Here is a 23,842-nt window from a genome sequence, read left to right as displayed (position 1 = left end):
GATGCATCCCCAGCTGCCTTTAGTTCATAACATTGAGGTAGAAGGCGTGTGTGTCTGCAAATAGCATGCCCCGGGGTCTGAGTTGGCCTCACGACAGAACCATCCCTCCTAGTCCCGCTGCCCTTTCTGGACACCTGGGATGTGCTGCGAACACCTGGGGATTCTGAGCATTTGGCTGCCACGGCTCCTCTAGTGCCTGGCTGGGGAGGCCTGGGCCAGAGAGGGCAGAAGGCTGGAGCATGTCTAACTGTGGTTCCCCAGCATGCCCTCCGGGTCAGGGACTCCCCTGGGGCAGGTGGCAAGCAGGAAAAGTGGGCAGGTCTGCCAGTGGCACCTCCTTGTCCCTGGGTGGGCAGTGCACACCTCTGTCTCCCGTCCGAGCGCTCAGTGAGGGACAGACCCGCCCCGTCCACAGCCTCCACACAACATTGGCATGTTCCCGACCCTGAGAGCCGAGTATGTGAGCCAGAGGTCCCTGCCCGCCTCCCTGCAGGAAGCACCGCCAGCACGGCCAGGCCTCTGTATGGAAAACGAGGCTTCCTTGTGCCTCCTGTTTACTTTCTTGGTTGTTAATCCTACAGAATAAAAGGCTAATATACAAATTGACCGAACGCCAGAACGAAGGTTGCTGTGATGCGCACTGACCACCAGGGGTCAGACACTCAGCGCAGGAGCTGCCCCCTGGTGGTCAGTGCGCTCCCACAGGGGGAGTGCCACTCAGCCACATCCCCTCAGTCAGATATTCCTCGAGGCCTCCCGGACTACTAGAGGGCACAGGCCAGGCCCAGGGACTGCTCCCACCCCCAGTGATCTTCGCATCGACAGTGCCTGCAGGCTTTGCTCTGCAGTCCTCAATCAGCGAGTCTGCCCTTAGAATTGCTCAGTCCTGTGTGAACCTGTTAAATAGGGTTATTGTACTTTCTGATTTGTAGAAAATGATTACATATTCTGAATCTGAGTTCTTTGTTGCCTATGTGCAGGGTCTGCTGGTAAATGTTTAATAACTGGCTGCCTGTTAAACAAAAACAACAAAAAAGCCCTGATTGAGGTGTTTGCCCATTTCCATGGTGTAACGATTCTCACAATTGCTCCCAATGTGATGTTACTGAACACTGAGCTGGGAAGAGAGGTGCCTGGTCCGCTCTCAGGAGCTGGGCAAGGCGGCCTCGGCGCACCCCTGGGCGTCTGTGCATTGCGTATCTGTCCTCCCGCCTGGGGCTGTGCTTTTCATCCTCCTGGTCATCCTCTGTTATCAAGTCAGTGTGACTCAAGTGGGATTTACATGTTGTAACATGTGCCTGTCTACCCTCTAGGCCTGTTAGTTATTATCAGACTTGAACATTGTTTTCATTCTGACGGGTGTTGGGGTCTCGACCTCCCCATTTCGATGACTCTCTAGAGCTCTTAGGACTCGGTACACAGAGCTGAGTCAGCGCAGGAAAAGGCTCCTGGGGAGGTGGTGGGACATCAGGTGCAGCTTCCAGGGCCTGTCCCGGGGGATCATGCAGGAGGCGCTGAACTGCTCACAGGGAGTGTGACAGCACCTGTGAGATGTCTACAGGGGACCTTGTCAGAGATCAGGGCCCAGGGTTTTATCGGGGGCTGGTCACATGGCCCCTCTGCCCGGCACTTCCCCAAACCCCAGGCTCCGAGAGGGAGAGCAGGTGTCAGCACAGGCGGTTTCGGCCCATTGAGGCACCCTAGTCACATGTGCTGGGGACCTGCTGTGCGAACCCCTTCCTGAACCAGCCCTTCTGAGTGGGACGCTGAAGACAGCCCGAGTCCCCCCTGAGGAGTAGCCCCTTCCCAGGGCAGGCACCGCTGTCAGATGATCCAGCTTTTGTGTCCAGAAAGTATGTCCACCTCCTGGACATAGATGTGGTCAGAGTGACGGAGGGCTCCCAGGTCACCACTGAGGGGCAGGAACATGGTGGCCCAGGGAACGGGCTGGGGCCAACCCTACCTGGGGATGTCAGGTAGGGGTCTTTGTTGTAAACAACAGAAATGAATCCTGTAAATGCATCAGCACGGACTTTATTGGAGGGGACAGACCGTACACAGAATGGGGGTCGGGCGGGGAGGACGTGAAGGAGCCCGCACAGGAGGCAGTGGGGTGCTCAGCGACACGGGTGAGGTGGCGAGGAGAAACCAGCTTCTCTCCCTTCACTCCTCTCAAGGCCCCAAGGCCTGGAGCGTCCAGCTGGCCTCGCTGGGTCACTGCCAGCCGGGCTGGTTGGCAGGGCACGTTGCTTTGGGGGAAGTCAGTGGAGAAATGGGTGACCTGTTTCCAGAGAGAGAAAGGCACAGCAGTGGCCGGGCGACCACAGATGCCCAGTGCGGGGACCCATGAAGGGAGTTGGCAGCTGTACTGGCTCTTAGTAAAGAATCCTGGGGTGCAGATGGCTTGAGCTCTTGAGTGTTTGGGTTCCCTTAGGAAGATCACTCAGCAGCAGGACTTCTGGGCCGAGGTGGGGACACAGCAGGCCGGGCGGGGGCACACGGGGCGGCAGAGCAGGGACATGCAGGAGGACGGGCGGCAGCAGCTGGGCTGGCAGGAGGAGGCGGGGCCACAGCAGGAGGAGGCGGGCACGCAGCAGGCAGGCCTGCACACGGGGCGGCAGATGAGGGACACGCAGGAGGAGGGTCTGCAGCAGGAGGAGGTGCAGGGGGTGGGCTGGCAGCAGGAGGAGGCTGAACAGGGGCCGGCCTCAGAGCAGATGGGCACACAGCACAGTGTCTTGCAGCAGACGGGTGTGCAGCAGACGGGTGTGCAGCAGACGGGTGTGCAGCAGGTCTGCTGGCAGGTGGAGGAAGTGCAACAGGAGGGCTGGCAGCATGAGGGTGTGCAGGAGCTGGTGCAGGCTGATTGGCAGGGGCTGGGATCACAGGTCACCTGACAGCAGGGGCTGGACATGCAGCTCACTGGGGTGCAGATGAGGGTCAGGCAGGAAGCTGGGGCACAGCAGCTAGGGGTACAGCAGGTGGACTGGCAGCAGCTGGGGACACAGCAGGTGGGCTGGCAGCAGCTGGGGACACAGCACGTGGGCTGGCAGCAGCTGGGGGCACAGCAGGAGGGCTGGCAGCAGCTGGGGGCACAGCAGGAGGGCTCACAGCAGCTCTCTGGACAGTCGTCCACCTGCCAGGAGGAGTCAGTACAAGAGTCACTGGAGCCGGGCAGGCAGGCGCGGTTGCCATAGCTCAGGTTGCTTGAGCAGACGGACAGTGCGGATGCGGCCATGGTGGGCAAGTGGGGCTGAGGTGAACTAGGAGGAGAGTATGAGTGTGAGTGTGAATGTGAGTGTGAGTGTGTAAGGTCCTGGGCTGTTGGCTTTTATACCCTCTCTGGCTGTGTTTCCCCGCAGGATGCTCGTACGGCTTCTTCCTTGTTTGTGTTTGGGACACAGGGAACTCTCATTAGTGCGGGTTGTGTTTTCGTTCTGTGAGCTGTTGCTCAGCGATAAAGCTCCTAGAGTGTGTGCTCTGCTGATGCATCCCCAGCTGCCTTTAGTTCATAACATTTAGGTAGAAGGCGTGTGTGTCTGCAAATAGCATGCCCCGGGGTCTGAGTTGGCCTCACGAGAGAACCATCCCTCCTAGTCCAGCTGCCCTTTCTGGACACCTGTGATGTGCTGCGAACACCTGGGGATTCTGAGTGTTTGGCTGCCACGGCTCCCCTAGTGCCTGCTGGGGAGGCCTGGGCCAGAGAGGGCAGAAGGCGGCAGCATGTCTAACTGTGGTTCCCCAGCATGCCCTCCGGGTCAGGGACTCCTCTGGGGCAGGTGGCAAGCAGGTAAAGTTGGCAGGTCTGCCAGTGGCACCTCCTTAACCCTGGGTGCACAGTGCACACCCCTGTCCCCTGTCCGAGTGCTCAGTGAGGGACAGACCCGGTGCCTGTCCACAGCCTCCCCACACCATCGGCATGTTCCCAACCCTGAGAGCTGTGTGTGTGAGCCAGAGTTCCCTGTCCGCCTCCCTGCAGGAAGCACCGCCAGCCCGGCCAGGCCTCTGTATGGAAAACGAGGCTTCCTTGTGTCTCCTGTTTACTTTCTTGTTTGTTAATAGAAAAATAAAATGCACAGCAGTGTCGACAGTCAGGGTGATAAGGGTAAACGGAGTTACAGTGTTCTTAGGTCTCGGCATGCTTTGAAAGTGGAAAGAGTACACGTGTACTTGAATAGCCAAGACCGCACACTAGGTCACCACTGGCAGGGCAGTGAGTACAGTGGGTAACTAATCATGAGTAGAAAAGGGAAGTGGTCCTGGCTGGGTGGCTCAGTTGTTTGAAGCACGGGCCTGTGTACAGAAGGCTGCGGGTTAGATTCCTGCTCAGGGCACTGAAATGCATTGCTGAGTTGATCCCCAGTCAGGGCATATGCAGGAGGCAATGGATCAGTATTTCTCTCTTACATCGATGTTTCTCTTTCTCTCTCCTTTCCTCTCTCTCTAAAATCAATAAAAGCTTACCCTTGGTGAGGATTTAAAAAAGGGAGATGGATTATAAAAATACTCAATTAACCCAAAATAGTCAGAAAATAATTTAAAATAACATTTTGGGGCAAATAGAAAACATACAATCAGGGAGTAGATATAATAGGCATGTGTGTTGTTTACAAAAGATTGAAAGTAAAAACATTGATAAGAAGACATCATGCCAACACCAACTTTGGAAAGCTGGCGTGCCTTATTAATATCAGGAGAAATAGATTTTAAGGCAAGACGCACTATTTGAGATAAAGACATTTTATAGAGCTATACACCCACCAGGAAGCTATAACAATTCCAAATATGTATGTACCTAGTAACATAGCCTAAAACATAGAAATAAAAAATTGACAGAACTAAAACTAGAAATAGATAACGATAAAGTCACAGCTGGGGACACTGACACACCTATCTCAATAATTGAAGGAAAAGGAGACAAAAATAATCTGAGTGGAAATGGCTCTTTTAAGTTTGGAGTAAAACAGTGGTATCTGTGCATTTTGTGGCCCCTCCCCCCAGAGTGTGGTCAGGACCTGTGACGTGCTTCAGGCACAGAGGTGATGGGATGTGTGTGGTCACATTGTGTCAGATGGTAATGCTGGTCTTGGGGGGAGACTCTGTCCTGTGCTGGCTGTGGGAGTCCCATGTGAACTGTCCATGGACAGGGCCTTGTGCCAAGAAATGAGAACAATCCCAGTTACAGCCACCAGGAAACTGAGGCCCTCAGCCTGACCACATGCAAGGATCTGAATTCTGATGAGAACGTGAGCTGGGAAGCAACTCCTTCCCCAGTCGAGCCTCCAGATCAGACCCCATGATGCGAACCCACAGGAAACCCGGTACAGCATGACCCCAGAGACTTTGAGATGACACGTGCATTGTTTTAGGCCATAAGCTTGTGGTAATTCGTTACCAGCAAAAGGAAAGAAGCACCCAGACCAATAAGGAATTCTAGGCAGCTATCAACAAGGAAGAGAAGCCTTCATGTATTTACAGGGAAGGAGCTCCGCATTATTAAATTTAACACACACACACACACACACACACACACACAGTGGGTAAACTATGAAGCAATTCGTATTTTAAAAAGTTATACACAGACTTTACCTATACCCAGATAGTTAGATGATAGAGATGTGCGGTCAATCCTCATTATTCAGGGATTCCTTATTTGTGAATTCACCTAATCACTACAATTGATTTGTAACCCCCAAATCAACACTTGTGGTGCCTGTGTGGTCATTTGTGGGCTTCCCAGCTGAGTTCCCAGCTGAGGCTGCACAGGCGACACGGCCTCTTGTGTCAGCTCTCGGTCTGTAAACGTGTCCTTCCAGGGTCTCTTTGGGGCCGTGATTGTCCACATTCGGGGGCTTTATGCTTGTGACATGGCTGGTTGAAATGGCCCGCAGCATGGAGCCGAAGTGCTGTCTGGTGTCCTAAGTGCAAGAAGGCTGCACTGTGCTCCATGGAGGAAATACATGTTCGCACGAGAGTGAGAGTGCAGATGGCTTTAATCCGATTTTGCATGAGATGTATATTAAATATACATTAATTAAGTAAGAAGTCTTTAACCAGAAACATACATCAAACAAGGCTACATATGGATGGGCTGATGAAAATACCTTGCCTAGAGGCGCACAGGGTCCCAACCCTGCATTTCCCCCAGCGCCATGGTTCCGCATTTGCTAATTCAGTGTTTGCGGCAACCTCATAGAACATAACTACTACGAATAGTGAGAATGGACTGTGTGTAAGAGTGTGTGTGCAGCACACACAGACACACAGATGGAGAGGCAGGGACAGAGAAGATATAGGAGTGGAAGTCGCTGCTTCCAGAGCAGGGATGTGTGTGCTGACAGAGTGAGGGAGACACGCTCTTGGCCACATTTTGCATCTCTTTTGTGTTCTGTGGCCTGTACTTCTCAGTGACCCTGTGGGCTGTCTGGAGTAGGCAGGCGGGATATCCGACCGGCGGAGGGCTGGGTAAAGGCTGTGGGGGGCTGTCTTGGAGGAGAAGCTGGGCTTTCCCACACAGAAGGCCACCCAAGAGAGAGGCCAGGGGTGTGACCCTTCCCTGGTTCAGCCCAGGTGCTCCCTGTGGGCCACACACAGGAACCAGGCACCCAGGAAGCTGTCATTTTCCCGTGGGGAAGGGAGCCACACGATTTTCCCTAGAAAACAGTCCTGAGGTCTCCCAAGCTCAGGGACAGGTAGAACGTGGACATGCGGGCAGTTGGCCTCGGAGAGAGGCGCTGTAGTGATAAGAAATCCCCCTGAGCTCCGGCCAAGAGGCCCAGGTCCTGCCGCACCCATGTGGCCCTGGAAGTCACCCAACGCCCTGGCCTCTGGGTTCCTCCCAGACAAGTTGCCAACAGTCCTGCGTCCCCACAGGATGGGGTGTTTGAACCACAGGGAAACTCCTCCTAGTGTGGCTGCCTACAGAGTGAGCCAGGCACTGAGGCTGCCCTGGCAGCTGACCAGACGGTGCCCCAGCACATCCAAGACGGCCTGAGGCAAGACCCCACCCTCCCCTGTCTGAGGACCCAGACTGGGACCTGCCACCCACTTCTATTCCCCTGGGGACACAATGGGGCAGGCTCCTGAGCTAAACAATCTAGGAGATTTACAAGCTGGACAACATCCCAGACAAACAAACAAATACAGGTGCCTCTGGGAAGCGGAAATGGGACACAGAGCCAGGAGGGTATAAAAGCCAACGGCCCTGAGCACCACACACATTCACACTCACACTCACACTCACCTCCTCCCAGTACACTCCAGCCCCACCGCCCACCATGGCCGCATCCACCCTCTCCGTCTGCTCCGACTCCTCCTGGCAGGTGGATGACTGTCCAGAGAGCTGCTGTGAGCCCTCCTGCTGTGTCCCCAGTTGCTGCCAGCCCTCTTGTTGCACCTCCTGCCCCTGCCAGCAGGCCTGCTGTGTCTCTGTCTGCTGCAAGCCCGCGTGCTGCACACCTGTCTGCTGCAAGCCCGCGTGCTGCACACCTGTCTGCTGCAAGCCCGTCTGCTGCACACCTGTCTGCTGCAAGCCCACGTGCTGCACACCTGTCTGCTGCAAGCCCGTCTGCTGCAAGCCCGTCTGCTGCACACCTGTCTGCTGCAAGCCCGTCTGCTGCACACCTGTCTGCTGCAAGCCCGTCTGCTGCACACCTGTCTGCTGCAAGCCCGTCTGCTGCAAGCCCGTCTGCTGCACACCTGTCTGCTGCAAGCCCGTCTGCTGCACACCTGCCTGCTGCAAGCCCGTCTGCTGCACACCTGCCTGCTGCAAGCCCGTCTGCTGCACACCTGTCTGCTGCAAGCCCCTGTGCTGTGTGCCCGTCTGCTCTGAGGCCGGCCCCTGCGCAACCTCCTCCTGCTGCTAGCCCATCCCCTGCACCTCCTCCTGCTGCAGACCCTCCTCCTGTGTGTCCCTCATCTGCCGCCCCCGTGTGCAGGCCTGCCTGCTGCGTGCCCACCTCCTCCTGCTGTGGCCCCGCCTCCTCCTGCCAGCCCAGCTGCTGCCGCCCATCCTCCTGCATGTCCCTGCTCTGCTGCCCCATGTGCTCCTGCCCGGCCTGCTGTGTCCCCACCTCGGCCCAGACTTCCTGCTGCTGAGCAGGCATGTCCCCTGGGCCAGCCGGGCTCAGGTCTCACCCTGTGACGGTGGTTCTCCCAGCCGCCCCTCAGTCAGGTCCTGATTTGTGTTAGATGGCTGTCCCTACTTAGGATGGGGTCCCCCAGGCTTCACTGTTCTGAGCTGACCTCTGCTCCCAGGAGCCCTGAACCTCACTGCTTCCTGGGCTCTTGCCTCCCAGGAGGCGTCTCCACCTGCCCCTGGGTCACCTGTCCTTTTGTTCAAGTTTCTCTGTCGATTCACTTGATCTCTCCTCTCAGCCTGTCAGCATCTCCTTGGTCAACCCAATAAACTCGCTTCATCATCTGAGTGCTTCCTTCATCTGATTTTATGGGGTGGGTTGGGGAGGGGGGGGGGAGAACACAGGGTTTTCACCAGACATTGGTCTCCTCCAGCCTCAAGTATTTCTAGAAATGAGTGAGAGATCCCAAAGGGCAGTGTCCTAACTGTTCTGGGCAAGGTGACCGGGTGGGACTCCTGCCCTGACCAACGAATGTCTGTGTCTGGGGGCCCCTGCCCCAGGCTTACTGGAGGCTGGTCACCTGCAGACACATCTAGGGGTTCTCAAGTCCCCTGGACCATTTCCACCCACTGTCCACCTGGGCAAACCCACCCTCAGAGTTGCTCATCGGGGAGCTGGCCTGGGCCTCCGTGCCGCATACCTCTGGGCTGGGCCTCCTGGTCATCTCCCTGCAGGTCTGCACTGTTAGCACAGACAGATGGAGTGAGGGAGCTCACAGGAGTAAACACCCGGATGTGGAAACAAAATATGAAGGAGCGGGTGGCAGGACCTACAGCTCCGAGGGCCTCCTCTGGCAGCTGCCGCCTCCGTCTGGGAGTGTGAGGGACACCGAGCCACGAAGAGGGCTCCCGTGGGACCTGAGTGCTCCTGTCAGGCCTCCACGTACCAAAGGGCTATGGGCAAGAGCCTACTCTAACGTCAGGATGACATTGACACCACCCAAGGGCACATGTTGACAATGTGCAAATACCCCAGCGAGATCACCCCCTAGGGGCCGTGGCCAGAACTGCTGCAGGAAACAGACCACTGTCCCCAACCCGGAAAGGATCCGCCAGTGTTCAGCCCCTCTTGGGTCTACCAGGTGGACAAAGCGCCGTCTCCCTGCTTGTGAGCCCCTCACTCTTCCTGCAGCCAGTGACATGGCCAGAACCCCCAGAGGGAGCCCCTGATGTCCCTGAGGTCTCTGCCTCCTCCCCTGAAACGCCGGCCACCTCCCACCCCACACCATGCCCTGCCTGCTGCACATTGCACGCCCAAACTTCCCTCTTGTCCTGCTGACCAGTTTTTCACCCACTTCTGCTTAAAACTGGCTTTGTTGAGATACAACTTACATGTAATCAAATGCACACAATTTAATTATACACTTCGATGAGTTTTTTAAAAGGTCGCTATCCTGTTGCCTCCACCTATGTCAAGATATAGAGCTCTGGCCAGTTTGGCTCAATGGAAAAAGCATTGGCCTGGGGACTGAAGGGTCCCGAGTTCGAGTCTGGTCAAGGGCATGTACCTCAGTTGCAGGCTCTATGCCCACATGTGTGAAGGCAACCAACTGTGTCTCTCACATTAATGTTTCTCTCTGTCTCTCTCTCTCTCTCCTTTCCACTCTCTCTAAAAATCAATGGGAAAATATCCTCAGGTGAGGATTAACAAAAACAAAAAAGAGAGATGTAGAACATTAGCTTCAGGCCAAAGGTTCCTGGCATTCCTTCCCAACCCACCACTCTCCCCACCCGGAGCCCAGCCACCCCTGAGCCACCGTCTCACTAAAGACAGGCCACAGGGAAGGAATCGTGCAGGGTGTGCCCTCGCTGTCTGGCTCTGCTTACCTGTCTCTGTTGTCGTGGATAACTGCAGTTGATGCCTTTTTTAACGGCTGAGTCGAGCTTTATTGAATGGATGTACCACAGTTGACCCATTCACCGGCTGAATATTTGGGTTGTCTCCAGGTTATGGGGATTCTGAATGAAGCCGCTGTGAACACCTGCACTCAGTGTGTTTTCATTTCTCTTGGGTAAATGCCTCGGGCGGCATTGCTGGTCACGTGGTGGGTGCAGGGTGGGTTGTAGTATTTTTATTCCCCTGATGACTAATAATGGTGATTATCTCATGTGCTTGTTTGCCCTTTGTCCTAGTATGTCTTCCTCAGTGCAGTACCTGCTCCAAACCTCTGCCCATTTGTACAAAATCAGATTGTTTGTCCTTATTACTAACTTGTGAGTGTTATTTATATAGTCTGGACACCAGGCATGTGTTATATTCATAAATTGAAAATCTCTCTATCTGTGACTAGCCTTTTCATCTTCTTAACAGTACTTTAGTAAGAGCTGGCATCTTTAATTTTGATTAAATTCAATTGGTCATGTATTCTTCAATGGTTCTAGCTAAGAAATCTTTGCCTAAACCTAAGGTCACACAGATTTTGTCCTATGCTTACTTCTAAATATTTTACAGTTTTAACTTTCATGCTTAGCTCTATGATCCATTTCAAGTTAAATTTTTTCAAGTTAATTTTTTAATATATTGTGAGTTGTTCCAGTATCATTTGTTAAGATTATTCTTACTGCACTGAATTACCCTTGCCAAAAAATCTATTAACCGTGTATATGGAAGATCTATTTCTGCACTTTCTCATCTACTTTATTCTTCTATGTTTATTCTTACACCAATAATAAGCATGTTTATTATTATGCTAATAACACACTGTCTTAATCAATGTAGCTTTAAATTAAGTGCTGAAATCAAGCAATGTACGTCCTCCAATTCTGTTTTTCTTTTTCCAAATTGGTTGACTAATCTATCTAGAGATGGAGAGAGCGATAGAAACATCAATGATGAGAGAGAATCACCGATCGGCTGCCTCCTGCAAGCCTCCCACTGGAGATCAAGCCCGATACCCCAGCATATGCCCTTGACTGGAATCGAACCCGGGACCCTTCAGTCTGCAGACCAATGCTCTATCCACTGAGACAAACAGGCTAGAGCTCCTATTTCAATTTTAATGTTTTAATTAATAGTAAGATTTTTTCCTTTTTGACTATTTATTGTTGTTTGGTAAAAATACAATTGGCTCTTGTATATTGATTGACCTTGTATCCTGTAACCTTGCAAAATTCACTTGAATTTAGTGGCTTTTTTTTTTTTTTTGTCTATTTCTTCCTTAGGATTTGCAGTAGTCAAGGTATTTGGGCTCGATGTCTTCTCTGTGGGAAAGGTTTTAACCATGAATTCAATTTCTTCAATTGGCAGAGGGCTATCCAGGTTTTCTACTTCATTTTATATTAGATTTTATCATTTATATCGTTCCAGTTATTTGCCTATTTCATCTAAGTTGTTGAATGTATCAGCATAACGTTGTTTGCTTTCATCCTTTTTATTCCTTTAGTCAATAGAATCTGTGCTTGTAAGCCTTCTTCCATTCATGATATTAGTAATTTATTTCTTTTCTCTTTTTACTTGACTGATAAAGCAAAAATGTATCAATTTTATTGATCTTTTCAAAAAAACAAATTTGGCTTATTGATTTTTCTCTCTCATCTGTTCATTTTTCCATTTGATAGATTTCTACACTTCTTGATTATTTTCTTCCCTCTACTTATTTTTGGATTCAATTTATACTTCTTTTTATAGCTTCTTATAGTAGAAACTTAAATAATTGATCTCAATCCTCCCTTCTTTTTAAATATACATTATTAAAGCGGTACATTTCCCCTATTCACTGTGTTAGCTGCATCCCACAAAGTTTATTTTCATTTTATTCAAAATATTTCCTAATTTTCTTGTGATTTCTTCTTTGACTCAAGGATTATTTTGATGTTTGTTGTTTAATTTTCTAATATTAGACAATTTTCCAGATAACTTTCTATTAATGATTTCTGATTCTGTTGTGGTCAAACAACATTCTCTGTATGATTTCATACCTATTAAATATATTGAGAGTTGTTTAATGGCATAGCATATGATATATTTTGGTGAGTGTTTTTATATGGTATTTTTTTATAAATATCAATTAGGTCAGGTTAATTACAGTGTTTTTTAAATTTTCTGTATATTTATCAATTTCATCAAATTAAAAAAATATTTGGCTATTATCTCTTAAAATATCTTTTGCCCTCTCCCCCACCTTTTTTTTTCTTTTTTAGATACTCCATATGTGTTTATATTAGACCACTTAATATTGTTTCCCAGTTCACTGAGGCTCTGTAAAGTTTTTATTTTTTTCTCACTGTCCTCTGATTTGGATAATTTCTATGGCTATGTCTTCAGGGTTACTGCTCTTTTCTTTTGCAGTATCTAAACTACTTTAAGGCTCATTCTTCTAATTTTTTATTGCTAATGTTATATTTTTCAATGTTTGGAATTCTGTTTAATTTTCTTTTGTAGCTTCCATTTCTCTCCCCATTATGTTCATGTTTTTCTTTAAAACCTGAACATATGTATAGTGGCTATTTTAGCTACCTTGTCTGCTAATTCCATCAACTATGTCTGTGGGTTTGTTTCTATAAACTGTTTTATCTCTTGGTTATGAGTGACATTTTCCTCTTCTTCATGTGTATTCTACTGATATTTTGTTGAATGCTGGAATTCAATAAAATAAAACCAAAATACTGCTGAATGCTGCCTCATTCTCCATGAGGAATTCTCTGATTCCTACTCTGTAAAACCTCCACACTGTTAGTGACCCTCCATGTGCTGCAGTCTGGAAACTCTCAGCAGCGAGCCAGAGCAATTAAACAAGACTCAATATATTTATTTTTTTTCTTTATTGATTAAGGTATTACATATGTGTCCTTATCTCCCCATTGCCCCCCCCACACACACCCCCTGCTCATGCCCTCACCCCCCTGGTGTCTGTGTCCATTGGTTATACTTATATGCATGCATACAAGTCTTTTGGTTGATCTCTCCCCTTTACCCCCACCCTCCCCTTCCTTCTCTCTGAGGTTTGAGCATATGATCAATGCTTCTCTGTCTCTGGATCTGTTTTTGTTCATCAGTTTATGTTGTTCATTATATTCCACAAATGAGTGAGATCATGTGATATTTATCCTTCTCTGACTGACTTATTTCGCTTAGCATAATGCTCTCCAGTTCCATCCATGCTGTTGCAAATGGTAAGAGTTCCTTCCTTTTTATAGCAGGTAGTATTCCATTGTGTAGATGGACCATAGTTTTTTAATCCATTCATCTGGCTGATGGGGACTTAGGCTGTTCCCAAATCTTAGGTATGATAAATTGTGCTGCTATGAACAAAGGATGCATATATCCTTTCTGATTGGTGTTTCTAGTCTCTTGGAATATATTCCTAGAAGTGGGATCATTGGGTCAAATGGAGTTCTACTTTTAGTTTTTTTGAGGAAACTCCATACTGTTTTACACAGTGGCTGCACCAATCTGCATTCCCACCAGCAGTGCACGAGGGTTGCCTCAATATGTTTAACGGGACTGATATCATACAGAGAATGTTGTTTGACCACAATAGAATCAGAAATCATCAACAGAGGGATATGAAGAAAATTGTCCAATTGGGAAATTAAACAACAGGGCTCCTTCCTTCGTCTCCCTTCTCTTGGGGACCTGAGTCCTGTACTGTCAGCTGTCCAATGTCTGAAACCTGGCTTCTTATATCTTCCATCTCATTTTCTAATTACTTAGGGTGGGAGGACTCTGTTTCTCTTCTAATCCAACCCCTTGCTTCTCTCTTTGACTCCTCACATTCTTTCCTGGCTCTGGAGCTGAGTCTGTCTGCTTCCTCTCTGGGAAATACTCCAGCTAAATTCAAGCTCAACCTGAGACATACCTACTTCCCCAAGGACTGGGCGATGCAGCCAACATTCTCCGAGGAGGAATGGATCCTGGAGACCCTAACAGTGGGTCCTGGAGAGACATCAGAAACCACAGCCTAACTTTTAGGGGCTCTGGGCTCCATGAGAGATGTCACCAACCCCCATCCCACCCAAGGCTCCATGGCATGCACAGACCCCATGGTAAATACGTCTGTAGAGGCGTCACAAAGTAAGAACAAGAAAAAGAACTACTAGTATTCAGTGAGTAATAGGACAGCAGGGTGAAGGATGAATTCAAGATGGCCCCAAATGGCCAAAGGGCTGTGACGCCTGCCCCACCCTCTACCATCCAGCTGGGAAACCTGGGAGCCACAGGAAACCACAAGGTCCTGCTGGCTGGCAGAGTGCCGTGTGCAAAGAAGAAAGTAGACGTGCAGTCTGAGAAATGTCAATGAGGACACATGGACATCAGTGCAGAGCTCAATTCAGGGGGTGTTTATTGGTCAGTTTACTAAAGTGCATCAGGGTTGGAGACTGATGGAGGCTGAGCTGGTCCTCAGGAGGGTGGGAGACGTGGAAGGGGCACTGCCATGAAGACTTCCTAGGAGCCCCTTAAGAGCCATTGCATTGAGTCTGGTCCTTTAGTTCTTCCATGTGTCCAGCTCAGCAGCAGGCTGGACCAGCAGTCACCAGGTCTAAGTGCTGGAGCATTTCAGGATGGGGAGTCAGCTTCCAGATGGGGCAGCCTCCTGACATGGGTTGGGACTGGATGAAGGGTGGCTGGGAGAGCCACAGTCCTGCGGTGGGACCTGAGCCAGGCTGGCCCTGGGGGATGTGCCCAGCCAGCAGCAGGACTTCTGGCCAAGGCAGGGACTCAGCAGGCTGGGCGGCAGCAAACAGGGCGGCAGCACACAGGGCGGCAGCACACAGGGCGGCAGAAGCAGGAGGATGGGCGGTAGCAGCTGGGCCGGCAGGAGAAGGCGGGGCCACAGCAGGAGGAGACAGGCACGCAGCAGGCAGGCCTGCACACGGGGCGGCAGGTGAGGGACACGCAGGAGGAGGACCTGTAGCAGGACGAGGTGCAGGAGGAAGGTCGATAGCAGGATTCGAAGTAGGAGGAGGGTCCGTAGCAGCTCAAGGGGGCTGGGCAGAGAGTGGCCCTAGAACAGATAGGCCTGCGGCACACCCGTTTACAGCAGACTGGCACACTGCAGGAGGTGCAGCAGGAGGGCTGGCAGCTAGACTGCTGGCAGCATGAGGGTGTGCAGGAGCTGGTGCAGGCTGATTGGCAGGGGCTGGACACACAGCTCACTGGGGCACAGACAAGGGTCAAGCATGAGGCTGGAGCACAGCAGGTGGGGACACAGCAGGTGGGCTTGCAGCAGCTGGGGACACAGCAGGTGGGGACACAGCAGATGGGCTGGCGGCAGCTGGGGACACAGCAGGTGGGGGCACAGCAGGTAGGGGCACAGCAGGAAGGCTCACAGCAGCTCTCTGGACAGTCATCCGCCTGCCAGGAAGATTCAGTACAAGAGTCACAGGACCCGGGCAGGCAGGCACGGCTGCTGTAGCTCAGGTCACTGGAGCAGACGGACAGGGCGGATGCGGCCATGGTGGGGCAGTGGGACTGGAGGAGGATGTCAGCGTGTGAGTGAGTGTGTGAATGTGTGGGATGCTGAGGGCCGTCCAGCTTTTATGCCCCTGCCTGGCTGTGTATGTTGTCCCAGCAGCAGGCTCACGCGTCCCTTCCTTGTTGACAGTGAGAGTGGCTCCTGGAGAATCAGCAGCAGATGTTTTCTTCCCAGGAGGCATTGCTCAGCTCACAAAACTCTTTACCTTGGCGTGGGGTGCGTTTACCTGTTTATCGTCCTGGAAATAAATCTTGTCTTGATGTGTTAGCGGGATCACTGGGGGCCCAGGCAGAGCCCAGGTGTGTGGGCGGCTAGATCTGGCCCCTGGTCGGGGGAGCCCCGAGATTGCTGCCCTGCGGGCGGAACCAGGTCGTGTGCCTTGTGGTTGGAGGTGTATTTAGTTTCTAAACAAAGACAGTGTGAGTCATAATGTGCACGCGACACTGTATCGGTGTCCTGGGGCTGCGTACCACACACCGCAGACAGCGGGCCTCGCACAGCAGACAGCGGGCCTCGAACAGCAGACAGCGGGCCTCGAACAGCAGACAGCGGGCCTCGCGCCGCAGACAGCGGGCCTCGCGCCGCAGACAGCGGGCCTCGCACAGCAGACAGCGGGCCTCGAACAGCAGACAGCGGGCCTCGAACAGCAGACAGCGGGCCTCGCGCCGCAGACAGCGGGCCTCGCGCAGCAGACAGCGGGCCTCGCGCAGCAGACAGCGGGCCTCGCGCAGCAGACAGCGGGCCTCGCGCCGCAGACAGCGGGCCTCGCGCCGCAGACAGCGGGCCTCGCGCCGCAGACAGCGGGCCTCGCGCCGCAGACAGCGGGCCTCGCGCAGCAGACAGCGGGCCTCGCGCAGCAGACAGCGGGCCTCGCGCAGCAGACAGCGGGCCTCGCGCAGCAGACAGCGGGCCTCGAGCAGCAGACAGCGGGCCTCGCGCAGCAGACAGCGGGCCTCGAGCAGCAGACAGCGGGCCTCGCGCAGCAGACAGCGGGCCTCGCGCAGCAGACAGCGGGCCTCGCGCAGCAGACAGCGGGCCTCGCGCAGCAGACAGCGGGCCTCGCGCCGCAGACAGCGGGCCTCGCGCCGCAGACAGCGGGCCTCGCGCCGCAGACAGCGGGCCTCGCGCAGCAGACAGCGGGCCTCGCGCAGCAGACAGCGGGCCTCGCGCAGCAGACAGCGGGCCTCGCGCAGCAGACAGCGGGCCTCGCGCAGCAGACAGCGGGCCTCGCGCAGCAGACAGCGGGCCTCGAGCAGCAGACAGCGGGCCTCGCGCAGCAGACAGCGGGCCTCGCGCAGCAGACAGCGGGCCTCGCGCAGCAGACAGCGGGCCTCGAGCAGCAGACAGCGGGCCTCGAGCAGCAGACAGCGGGCCTCGCGCAGCAGACAGCGGGCCTCGCGCAGCAGACAGCGGGCCTCGAGCAGCAGACAGCGGGCCTCGCGCAGCAGACAGCGGGCCTCGAGCAGCAGACAGCGGGCCTCGCGCAGCAGACAGCGGGCCTCGCGCAGCAGACAGCGGGCCTCGCGCAGCAGACAGCGGGCCTCGCGCCGCAGACAGTGGGCCTCACGCCGCAGACGCCGCAGAAACACATTTGTCACAGCCTGGAGGCAGCAGCCCCCTGTCCGGTGCCGGCAGCGCTGGTTCTGAGGCTGTGAGGGAGCGCCTGCCCCCGTGCTCTGCCCCAGCTTCTGGTGGCCGCCGGCCACCTTTGGGTTCCTTGGCTTGTAGAAGCAGCACCCGGATCTCCGCCTCCGTGTTCATAAGGCCTTGTCCGTGGGTGCCTCTCTGTCCAAATTCCCCTTTTCGGAAGGACATCAGCCATATCGGATTAGGACCTCATTCGAACGTGACTGTATCTGCAAAGACCCTGTTGCCAGATAAGGTCACATTCGCAGGTCCTCGGGGAGGGGGTGTGGCAACACTTGGGGATGCGATTCAGCCCATCACAAGCACCCCGATGGTCAAAGTTGGGGTGACACAATGCCAGGGTCAGGGGTGGAAGGAGAGGCTGAGTGGGTCTCCTTTCTTGGGGCTTTGGGTCTGTGGCAGGTGAAGGACGGGGTGCAGGTAGCACGCACCTGACTTCTGCTTGTCCACAAACGGCTTGAGCTCCTGGGATGATTTTTTTAAAGTTTATTTTATCAAATAATCATAAAAAGAGGACAGAGAATTTACCTATACGCCTCGCCCAGCTTCCTCTGGTGTCGCCATCGTACATAGCCATAGGTCAATTACCAAATTTTAGAAACCACGCTGGTGTTCACTAAAGGACTGACTGTATTCGAGTCACCAGTTGCCCACGAACGCCCTCCGTCCGTTCCCTAACCCCGCACGGCACCTGTCAGGCCTCCTCCTTCCCTGCCTGGGACATTGGCTCAGTGTCCTTCGCACTATGACCTTGACACTTCCGAGGAGCGCTGGTTGGGTGGATTGTAGACGTCCCTCAAGTTGGGTTTGTCTGATGTGCTCTCACAATTCGTCTGGGGCTGCTGTATTTGGGGGCAGAATCTCACAGAAGTCATGTGTCCGGTGAAGCAGAGGTGCAGGCTGTCCACGTGTCTTATCTCTGGGAATGTGACCATTTTCCCCTTTGTAATTAGTACATATGGGGGGAGATTTTTTTAAGACTTTGCAAATACGCGGTTTCTACTGAAACCTCTGCTCAGTGGCTGCGTTGTTCGCCTGGGGACTGCGTGCAGCCAGTCCCTGCAGCGCTCTCATGGTGAATTTCCCCCTCCTCAATCCATCGCCATTTCCTAGCTAAAATTCTTCTCTAAGAAAGAGTGGTCCCTTCTCCTCCATTTGCTTATTTGTTGTTACTTATTTCAATATGAACTAAAAAGTGCTTATTTTATTGAGTTTATGGCAACGTTATCATTTTCTATTTTTGTTGCTCGAATCATTCCAACTTGGACCATCGGGGGCTTCGTCGTTTGGCTCTTGGGCCCCTTGGGCCTGCCACCCTCCCTGGCGTCTCACGTTCTGGTGCGAGCTCACCTGGAGTTTCCCCTGTCCCCTCCCTGGAACCAACCACTTCTCCAAGGAGCGCTGGTCCCTTTTAGTGGAGGATGGCGTGTAGAGACCGAGGTCTGGAGCCAGGTGTGTCACTGCTGCTAGCGTGTCGCTTCTCCCAGGCCCTCCCCGTGGACAGGGCACGGAGGCACACGCACGTGGACTCACACGTGCCTGAACTTGGGAACACGTTTAGTCCTTCCCGTATGGACCCTGTTAGCTGCAGTGTTTTCTAGTTCAGCTTTCTCAGGCTGGAAGTTCCCTTTTATTGCTGAGAGATTCTATCAAGAATAGTGTTGGATTTCATGAAATGCTTTTTTGTGAGGGATTTTTGTGTGTGTGTGGTTAATCCTCACTGGGGATATTTTTTCCACTGATTTTAAAGAGAATGGAAGGATAAGATTTCCATCCCCCCATCTGGCTTACAGTTCAGACCCTCGGCCTCACAGCCCCTCTCTCCAGCATCCGCTGCTGCCCACCATTCCCACTGGCGCTGCTGCCTGACTCTGTGTTTCCTACAAAAATGGCTGGAAATGAACCCAACACTCTCCACGGCCCTTTTGGGCAACAGCCCAAGAAAGGTCACTGCTTCGACCCCTAAGGGCAGGTGTCCCTGGGATTTCTGGATCATCCATGGGCCATTGTGCTTTGCAGGGACACGTGTCTGCCCGACTCCTGAAGTCTGGTCCAACGTGACTGCAGTGGGCAGCGTGTGCCTCATGCCCAGTGCAGGGTGACGGCGAAGCTGTCCTCTCTGACTGGTCACCTGTGTCCTTGCCCAGATTCACGGAGGAGAGGCCTGAGGAGGGTTTCCTGCGGGCAGGGACGGAATCACATCCCCTGGTATGCCAGCCTGGGCTGGGCACGGCAAGATGAGCTGGGACGGCCCGAGGGAACACCGGGAACTAGAAAACGCTGTTCATCATGCCAGCAGGGAGTGGTGGCATCAGTCCTGGTACAGGCAGGAAAAGAGCGCCCACTCTAGGTGTGTGCAGGGGGACAGAACCAGCCAGTGCCTGTAAACTGCCTGGGACGGAGGAGCCTGGCGTGGCTCTGGCTCCTCACTCTGTCAGTCTCAGCTGCAGGGACCACTGTTGTGTCCCCATGTCTGGTTGGCGATGTGGCACTGCTGAGGGCACCGGGGATGCCAGACTTGACCTCTCATCTCTCAGCCCCAGATGCCTTATGTGTGTGAGCCGGTCCCCTGTGGGACCATGCACTCCCGGGGGCCAGGGCTGGGACTTGTCCCTCAACACAGCCAGCACAGCCAGGTCGTGGGGGTGGGCAGGAGAGGTCGCCGGCAGGCCCAGGTGGGTGGTTAACTGGCGATAATCGCGACACCAGCCCTTGGGGTCCTTGCGAGGATTCTGTACCATCTGAGACCCGGCCAGCCACACGGCTGCCCTGTAAACATCCTGGCATAACCCGCCTGTGATTTCCTTGACACAGATCTGCGCCCCCTGGACATCCTGGCAGAGGCGGTCCCTCCGAATGGCGCTGAGAGCGGCATCAGCGTGACACGGGTTCAAGGAGCGCTGGGACTCCAGCTCTCCAGCCCCCACGCCATGAGCTTCCCTGCTTCGAGGATTTTCGTCAGATGTGACCTCTTCCCTGAAGAATTTTCCATCGTTGTAACCTTGAAAGCTCCCCCTCTCCCCCCTAAGGTCAGTGACACTTCTCATCTGCGTGTTAGGACAGTGGATGTCCTCAGTGCAGCGTGCGAAGGGCATGGCTGACTCAGGGGCAGGAGGCACCGATCAAGGTCTCCCAGGCCGCGGGGGTCAGCGTGCCGGCCTTGATGGGTAGCGAGGTCCCCATCACTTGGAGTGGGCAGGCAGAGCCGGTGTGGCCATTTGCTCAGGGTTTGTACTAGCAGTTCTTGCCGTTCTAATTTTCCTGGTGTGCTAACCTGTCAAAGGCTGGGCTGGAAATACTGCTTAGAGTTTTTTTGTTTGTTTGTTTGTTTTTTCTGCAAGACTTGTTAATGTATTTTTTTTCTACAATTGCTTAGAGTTTTGAGTTTGACATCATTTAACAGGAAAAGTAAACTGTAAACTAACAAAACTTACCCTTTTGGGGCCTGATTACCTGTGCCTTGCGGTCCGTCCACCCCACACCCAGCTAGCACCGCCTCCTCCCTGCTGGGCTGGGAGCCCCGGAGAGGGACATGGCACCTCCCGCCGTTCCCTGTGGGTTCCAAGGCACCGCGCTTCCTAGGCGTGTGACAAGCCCTTTCTGTTGACAAGCCCAAGTCCTTGCTCTGCCATCACCGTGATCCTCCTTGTGGGTTTTGTCTGTGGACTGTGATTCTGTCTGATCTTTCCCGGGACTTCTGCTCACTAACCTCTCTCCTTTCGCTCCATCGAATCGGCTGTCACACCCAACTGCTGAGTTTCCTATGGCAGCCAATGTGTTTCCAGTCCTGTCATTTCGATTTTCTTCTTTTTTTATATGAATTCCAGCCCCAGGAAAAAGTCTCTGTCTTGTCAGCTACTTTCCTCAGTGTGACTCCTATATTTGGAAGCAAGAATTCCTCTCTGCGGAGGGCTCCTACTGTGGCTCCCCCGAGGGCTGGCTCTGCTTCATCTTTTCACTTCTTGCCGTGCCCAGGCCTTTTTAACAGCCTGATGGAGACACGATACACATACCACACATTTCACCATTTACAGGCACAATTCAGTGACGTGTAGTACATGGAACTGGCAGGACCAACCCTCATCACTGTGAATTTGGACATGCTCATCACCCCCAAAACAAGCTCTGCAAAATTTAGCTCTGACCTGCCCCCCGACAACTCACTTACTTTCTGTGCCCATAGGTTTGCCTGGTCTAGACATTTCATATAAATGGAATCACATAATATAGAGCTTCTTCCGTGGAGTCTGTGCTCAATACCGAACATATTGTAGCATATGTCAGCGCATCATTCCTTTTTATGACCAAATCATATTCATCGGCACAGATGCACTACAATTTGTTTATCCACTCATGGGTTGACAGACACTTATGTTCTTTCTCCCTGTTGGCTGCTGTGAGTAATGCTGCTATGAACATTCAGGTACATGGTTTTGTGTGGACAAACATCTTTATTTTGGAGCGTACACACCTGGGAGTGGGACTGCTGGCTCCTGGTGACTCTATGATTCACTTGGAGGAGCAGGCAGATTGCTTCCTGGGCAGCTGAGCCATCTTACACTCCCACCGGCAGTGACTGGGGGTTGCGGTTTCTCCACATCCTCGTCAACACTTGTTATTGTCTGACTTTTGTATTCTAGCCGTCCTCATGCGCCTGAAACAGTATTGCATTGAGGCTTTGATTTGCATTTCCCTGATGAATAATGATGTTGCGTGTTTTTCATGTGTGAATTTGTGTATCTTTTTTTGGAGAAATGTCTTTTCAAATCCTTCACCCAGTTGTTGTTTCTTTTAATCCTCATCCAATGATATGTTTTTATTGATTTTGAAAGAGAGAGAGAAAGGAGAGGCATCAATGTGAGAGAGTAACGTCGATCGGTTGCCTCCTGTACTGTGGGTTCCAAGACAACGCACTTCCTAGGCGTGTGACAAACCCTTTCAGTTTACAAGTCCAAGTCCTTGCTCTTCCATAAGTGTGACTGGGGATTGAACCTGCAACCTAGGTATGTGCTCCAACTGGGAATCAAGCCCACAACCTTCTGGTGAAAGGGACAATGCTCCAACCAACTGAGCCACCTGGCAAGGGCCCTTTGCCCAGTGTTTCATTGAGTTATTTTAGTTATTTTCCTTTTTTATTAGTGAGTTATATGAATTTATATATTCTAGATAAAGTCACCTATCACATATGATTAGCACATATTTCTCCTGTTCTGTTGGTTGTCTTCTCGCTTTCTTGGTAGTGCCTTTGAAGCACAAAACCACCTTTTAATTTTGGTAGAGTCAGATTTATCTTAGTTTTCCTTTCTGGCTTATATTTTTAGTGTCATATCTTAGAATCTAGCACCAAATCTGAGGTCATGAAAATTTACCCCAATGCTTTCTTTTAAGAGTTTTATAGTTTTACCTCTTATATTTAGGTCTTTGGCCAATTTGAGTTAATTTTTTGTGTATGGTATAAGGTAGGGGTCCAATTTCATTCTTTTCGCCTATGGATTTCCAGTTGTCCCAACCCCATTTGTTGAAGAGACTATTCTTTTCCCATTGAATGGTCTTGGCACCTTGTTGAAGTCAGTCAGCCATACATGTATGGGTTTATTTCTGGACTCTCAATTTTATTTCATTGATAAATCAATATTGTCTGTCCTTATGCCAGCACCACACTGTCTTGATTCCTGTAGCTTTGTAGTAAATTTTGAAATCGGGAAGTGTGAGTCTTCCAAATTGGTTCTTTTTCAAGATTGTTTTGGCTATTCACTCCGTGTAACTCCATATGAATTGTAAAATCAATTTGTCAACCTTTACTAAGAAGTCAGCTTGGGTTCGAGGAGGACTGCACAGATATGCAGATAGATCGGGGAGTGTTGCCTTCTTAGCAATGTTGTCTTCTGATCCATGAACGTGGGATGTTTCTCACTGATTTAGAACTTCTTTGACATAAAAACAATGCTTTTCAGTTCTCAGAATATTAATTTTGCAGTTCTTTTGTTCCTGAGTACTTGTTCATTTCATCTAGTTTATATCATTTATTGGTAAGTCATCAAATTGGGTCCAAGTTCTCCCCTCTCTCCTCACCCTGCTCCAATTCCTGCACCTTGTCGGTCCTGTGAAAGGACATGCTCATCTGGTTGATAAATTTTCCTTCCTTACACCATATACTTACTCACATTTTCTGTCCTGATCCTAGTGCAGTGTGGCAGGGGCTGAGGTGCAGGGCGCATGCACAGGTCCCCCGGACTCCTGACATAACCTCCTGTGACCTTTCATGGGAAAAGAGAACCAGAAAAAGCCAGAAGTCCAAGTGTGGCATGGCCATGGAGCAGCCACCCTGTGCTTGCCCGGCACCTCCACATGCATGTATGGTCGATCATAAGGCCTCTGGGGGCCTAGTGCTGCTGGAACCCACTCCCACACCTGCCCTCTCCTCCTTGGCACCCCATGGCCCTCCCTCCTGGTGTGGGGTCCTGGGGGTGGTGAACACAGTGTTTCCTTCACTGTCAGCTGCTGCTTATCAGAGGGACACTAGGCTGTTCCTGTGGGCACCACCGGAAGTCCCTCAGGAGAAACCCCCATGAGAGCGTGGTTGGTGTACACTCAGGCACCATCCCTCATGCACCTCAGCTCCACCCAGGCTACTCTCGGCCAT

General features: G+C 52.2%; 3 protein-coding genes and 1 pseudogene across 4 annotated transcripts in view; 2 read left to right on the top strand and 2 right to left on the bottom strand.

Annotated features, from left to right (window-relative positions):
* Positions 1-23,842, top strand: part of TSPEAR (thrombospondin type laminin G domain and EAR repeats) — a gene marked incomplete at its 5' end in the record, with an annotated part of 135,759 nt that overhangs the window by 67,976 nt on the left and 43,941 nt on the right. Inside the window, one exon of the mRNA XM_081088027.1 lies at positions 20,014-20,228. Within this exon, the coding sequence (XP_080944153.1) occupies positions 20,014-20,228 (215 nt within the window). The remainder of the gene's footprint in view (positions 1-20,013; positions 20,229-23,842) is intronic.
* LOC308516987 (uncharacterized protein) lies at positions 2,444-3,238 on the bottom strand (the record flags this gene model as incomplete). Its single annotated transcript, XM_081088034.1, has 1 exon — positions 2,444-3,238. One exon carries the CDS (start codon positions 3,236-3,238, stop codon positions 2,444-2,446), a length of 795 nt encoding a protein of 264 aa, XP_080944160.1.
* Positions 7,278-8,097, top strand: LOC308516849 (annotated as a pseudogene). The gene is made up of 2 exons: positions 7,278-7,775; positions 7,866-8,097. The product of its transcript is annotated as an uncharacterized misc_RNA (transcript).
* Positions 14,796-15,533, bottom strand: LOC308516847 (uncharacterized protein; the record flags this gene model as incomplete). The annotated part of the gene is made up of 1 exon (XM_081087971.1): positions 14,796-15,533. The coding sequence occupies one exon, from the start codon at positions 15,531-15,533 to the stop codon at positions 14,796-14,798; it is 738 nt and encodes a 245-aa protein (XP_080944097.1).

The sequence above is a fragment of the Myotis nattereri genome (genome assembly GCF_964212035.1).
Source record: "Myotis nattereri genome assembly, chromosome: 3".
Lineage (NCBI taxonomy): Eukaryota > Metazoa > Chordata > Mammalia > Chiroptera > Vespertilionidae > Myotis > Myotis nattereri.
Note: the sequence above shows the minus strand (reverse complement) of the source record. Positions and strands in the feature narration are given on the sequence as shown.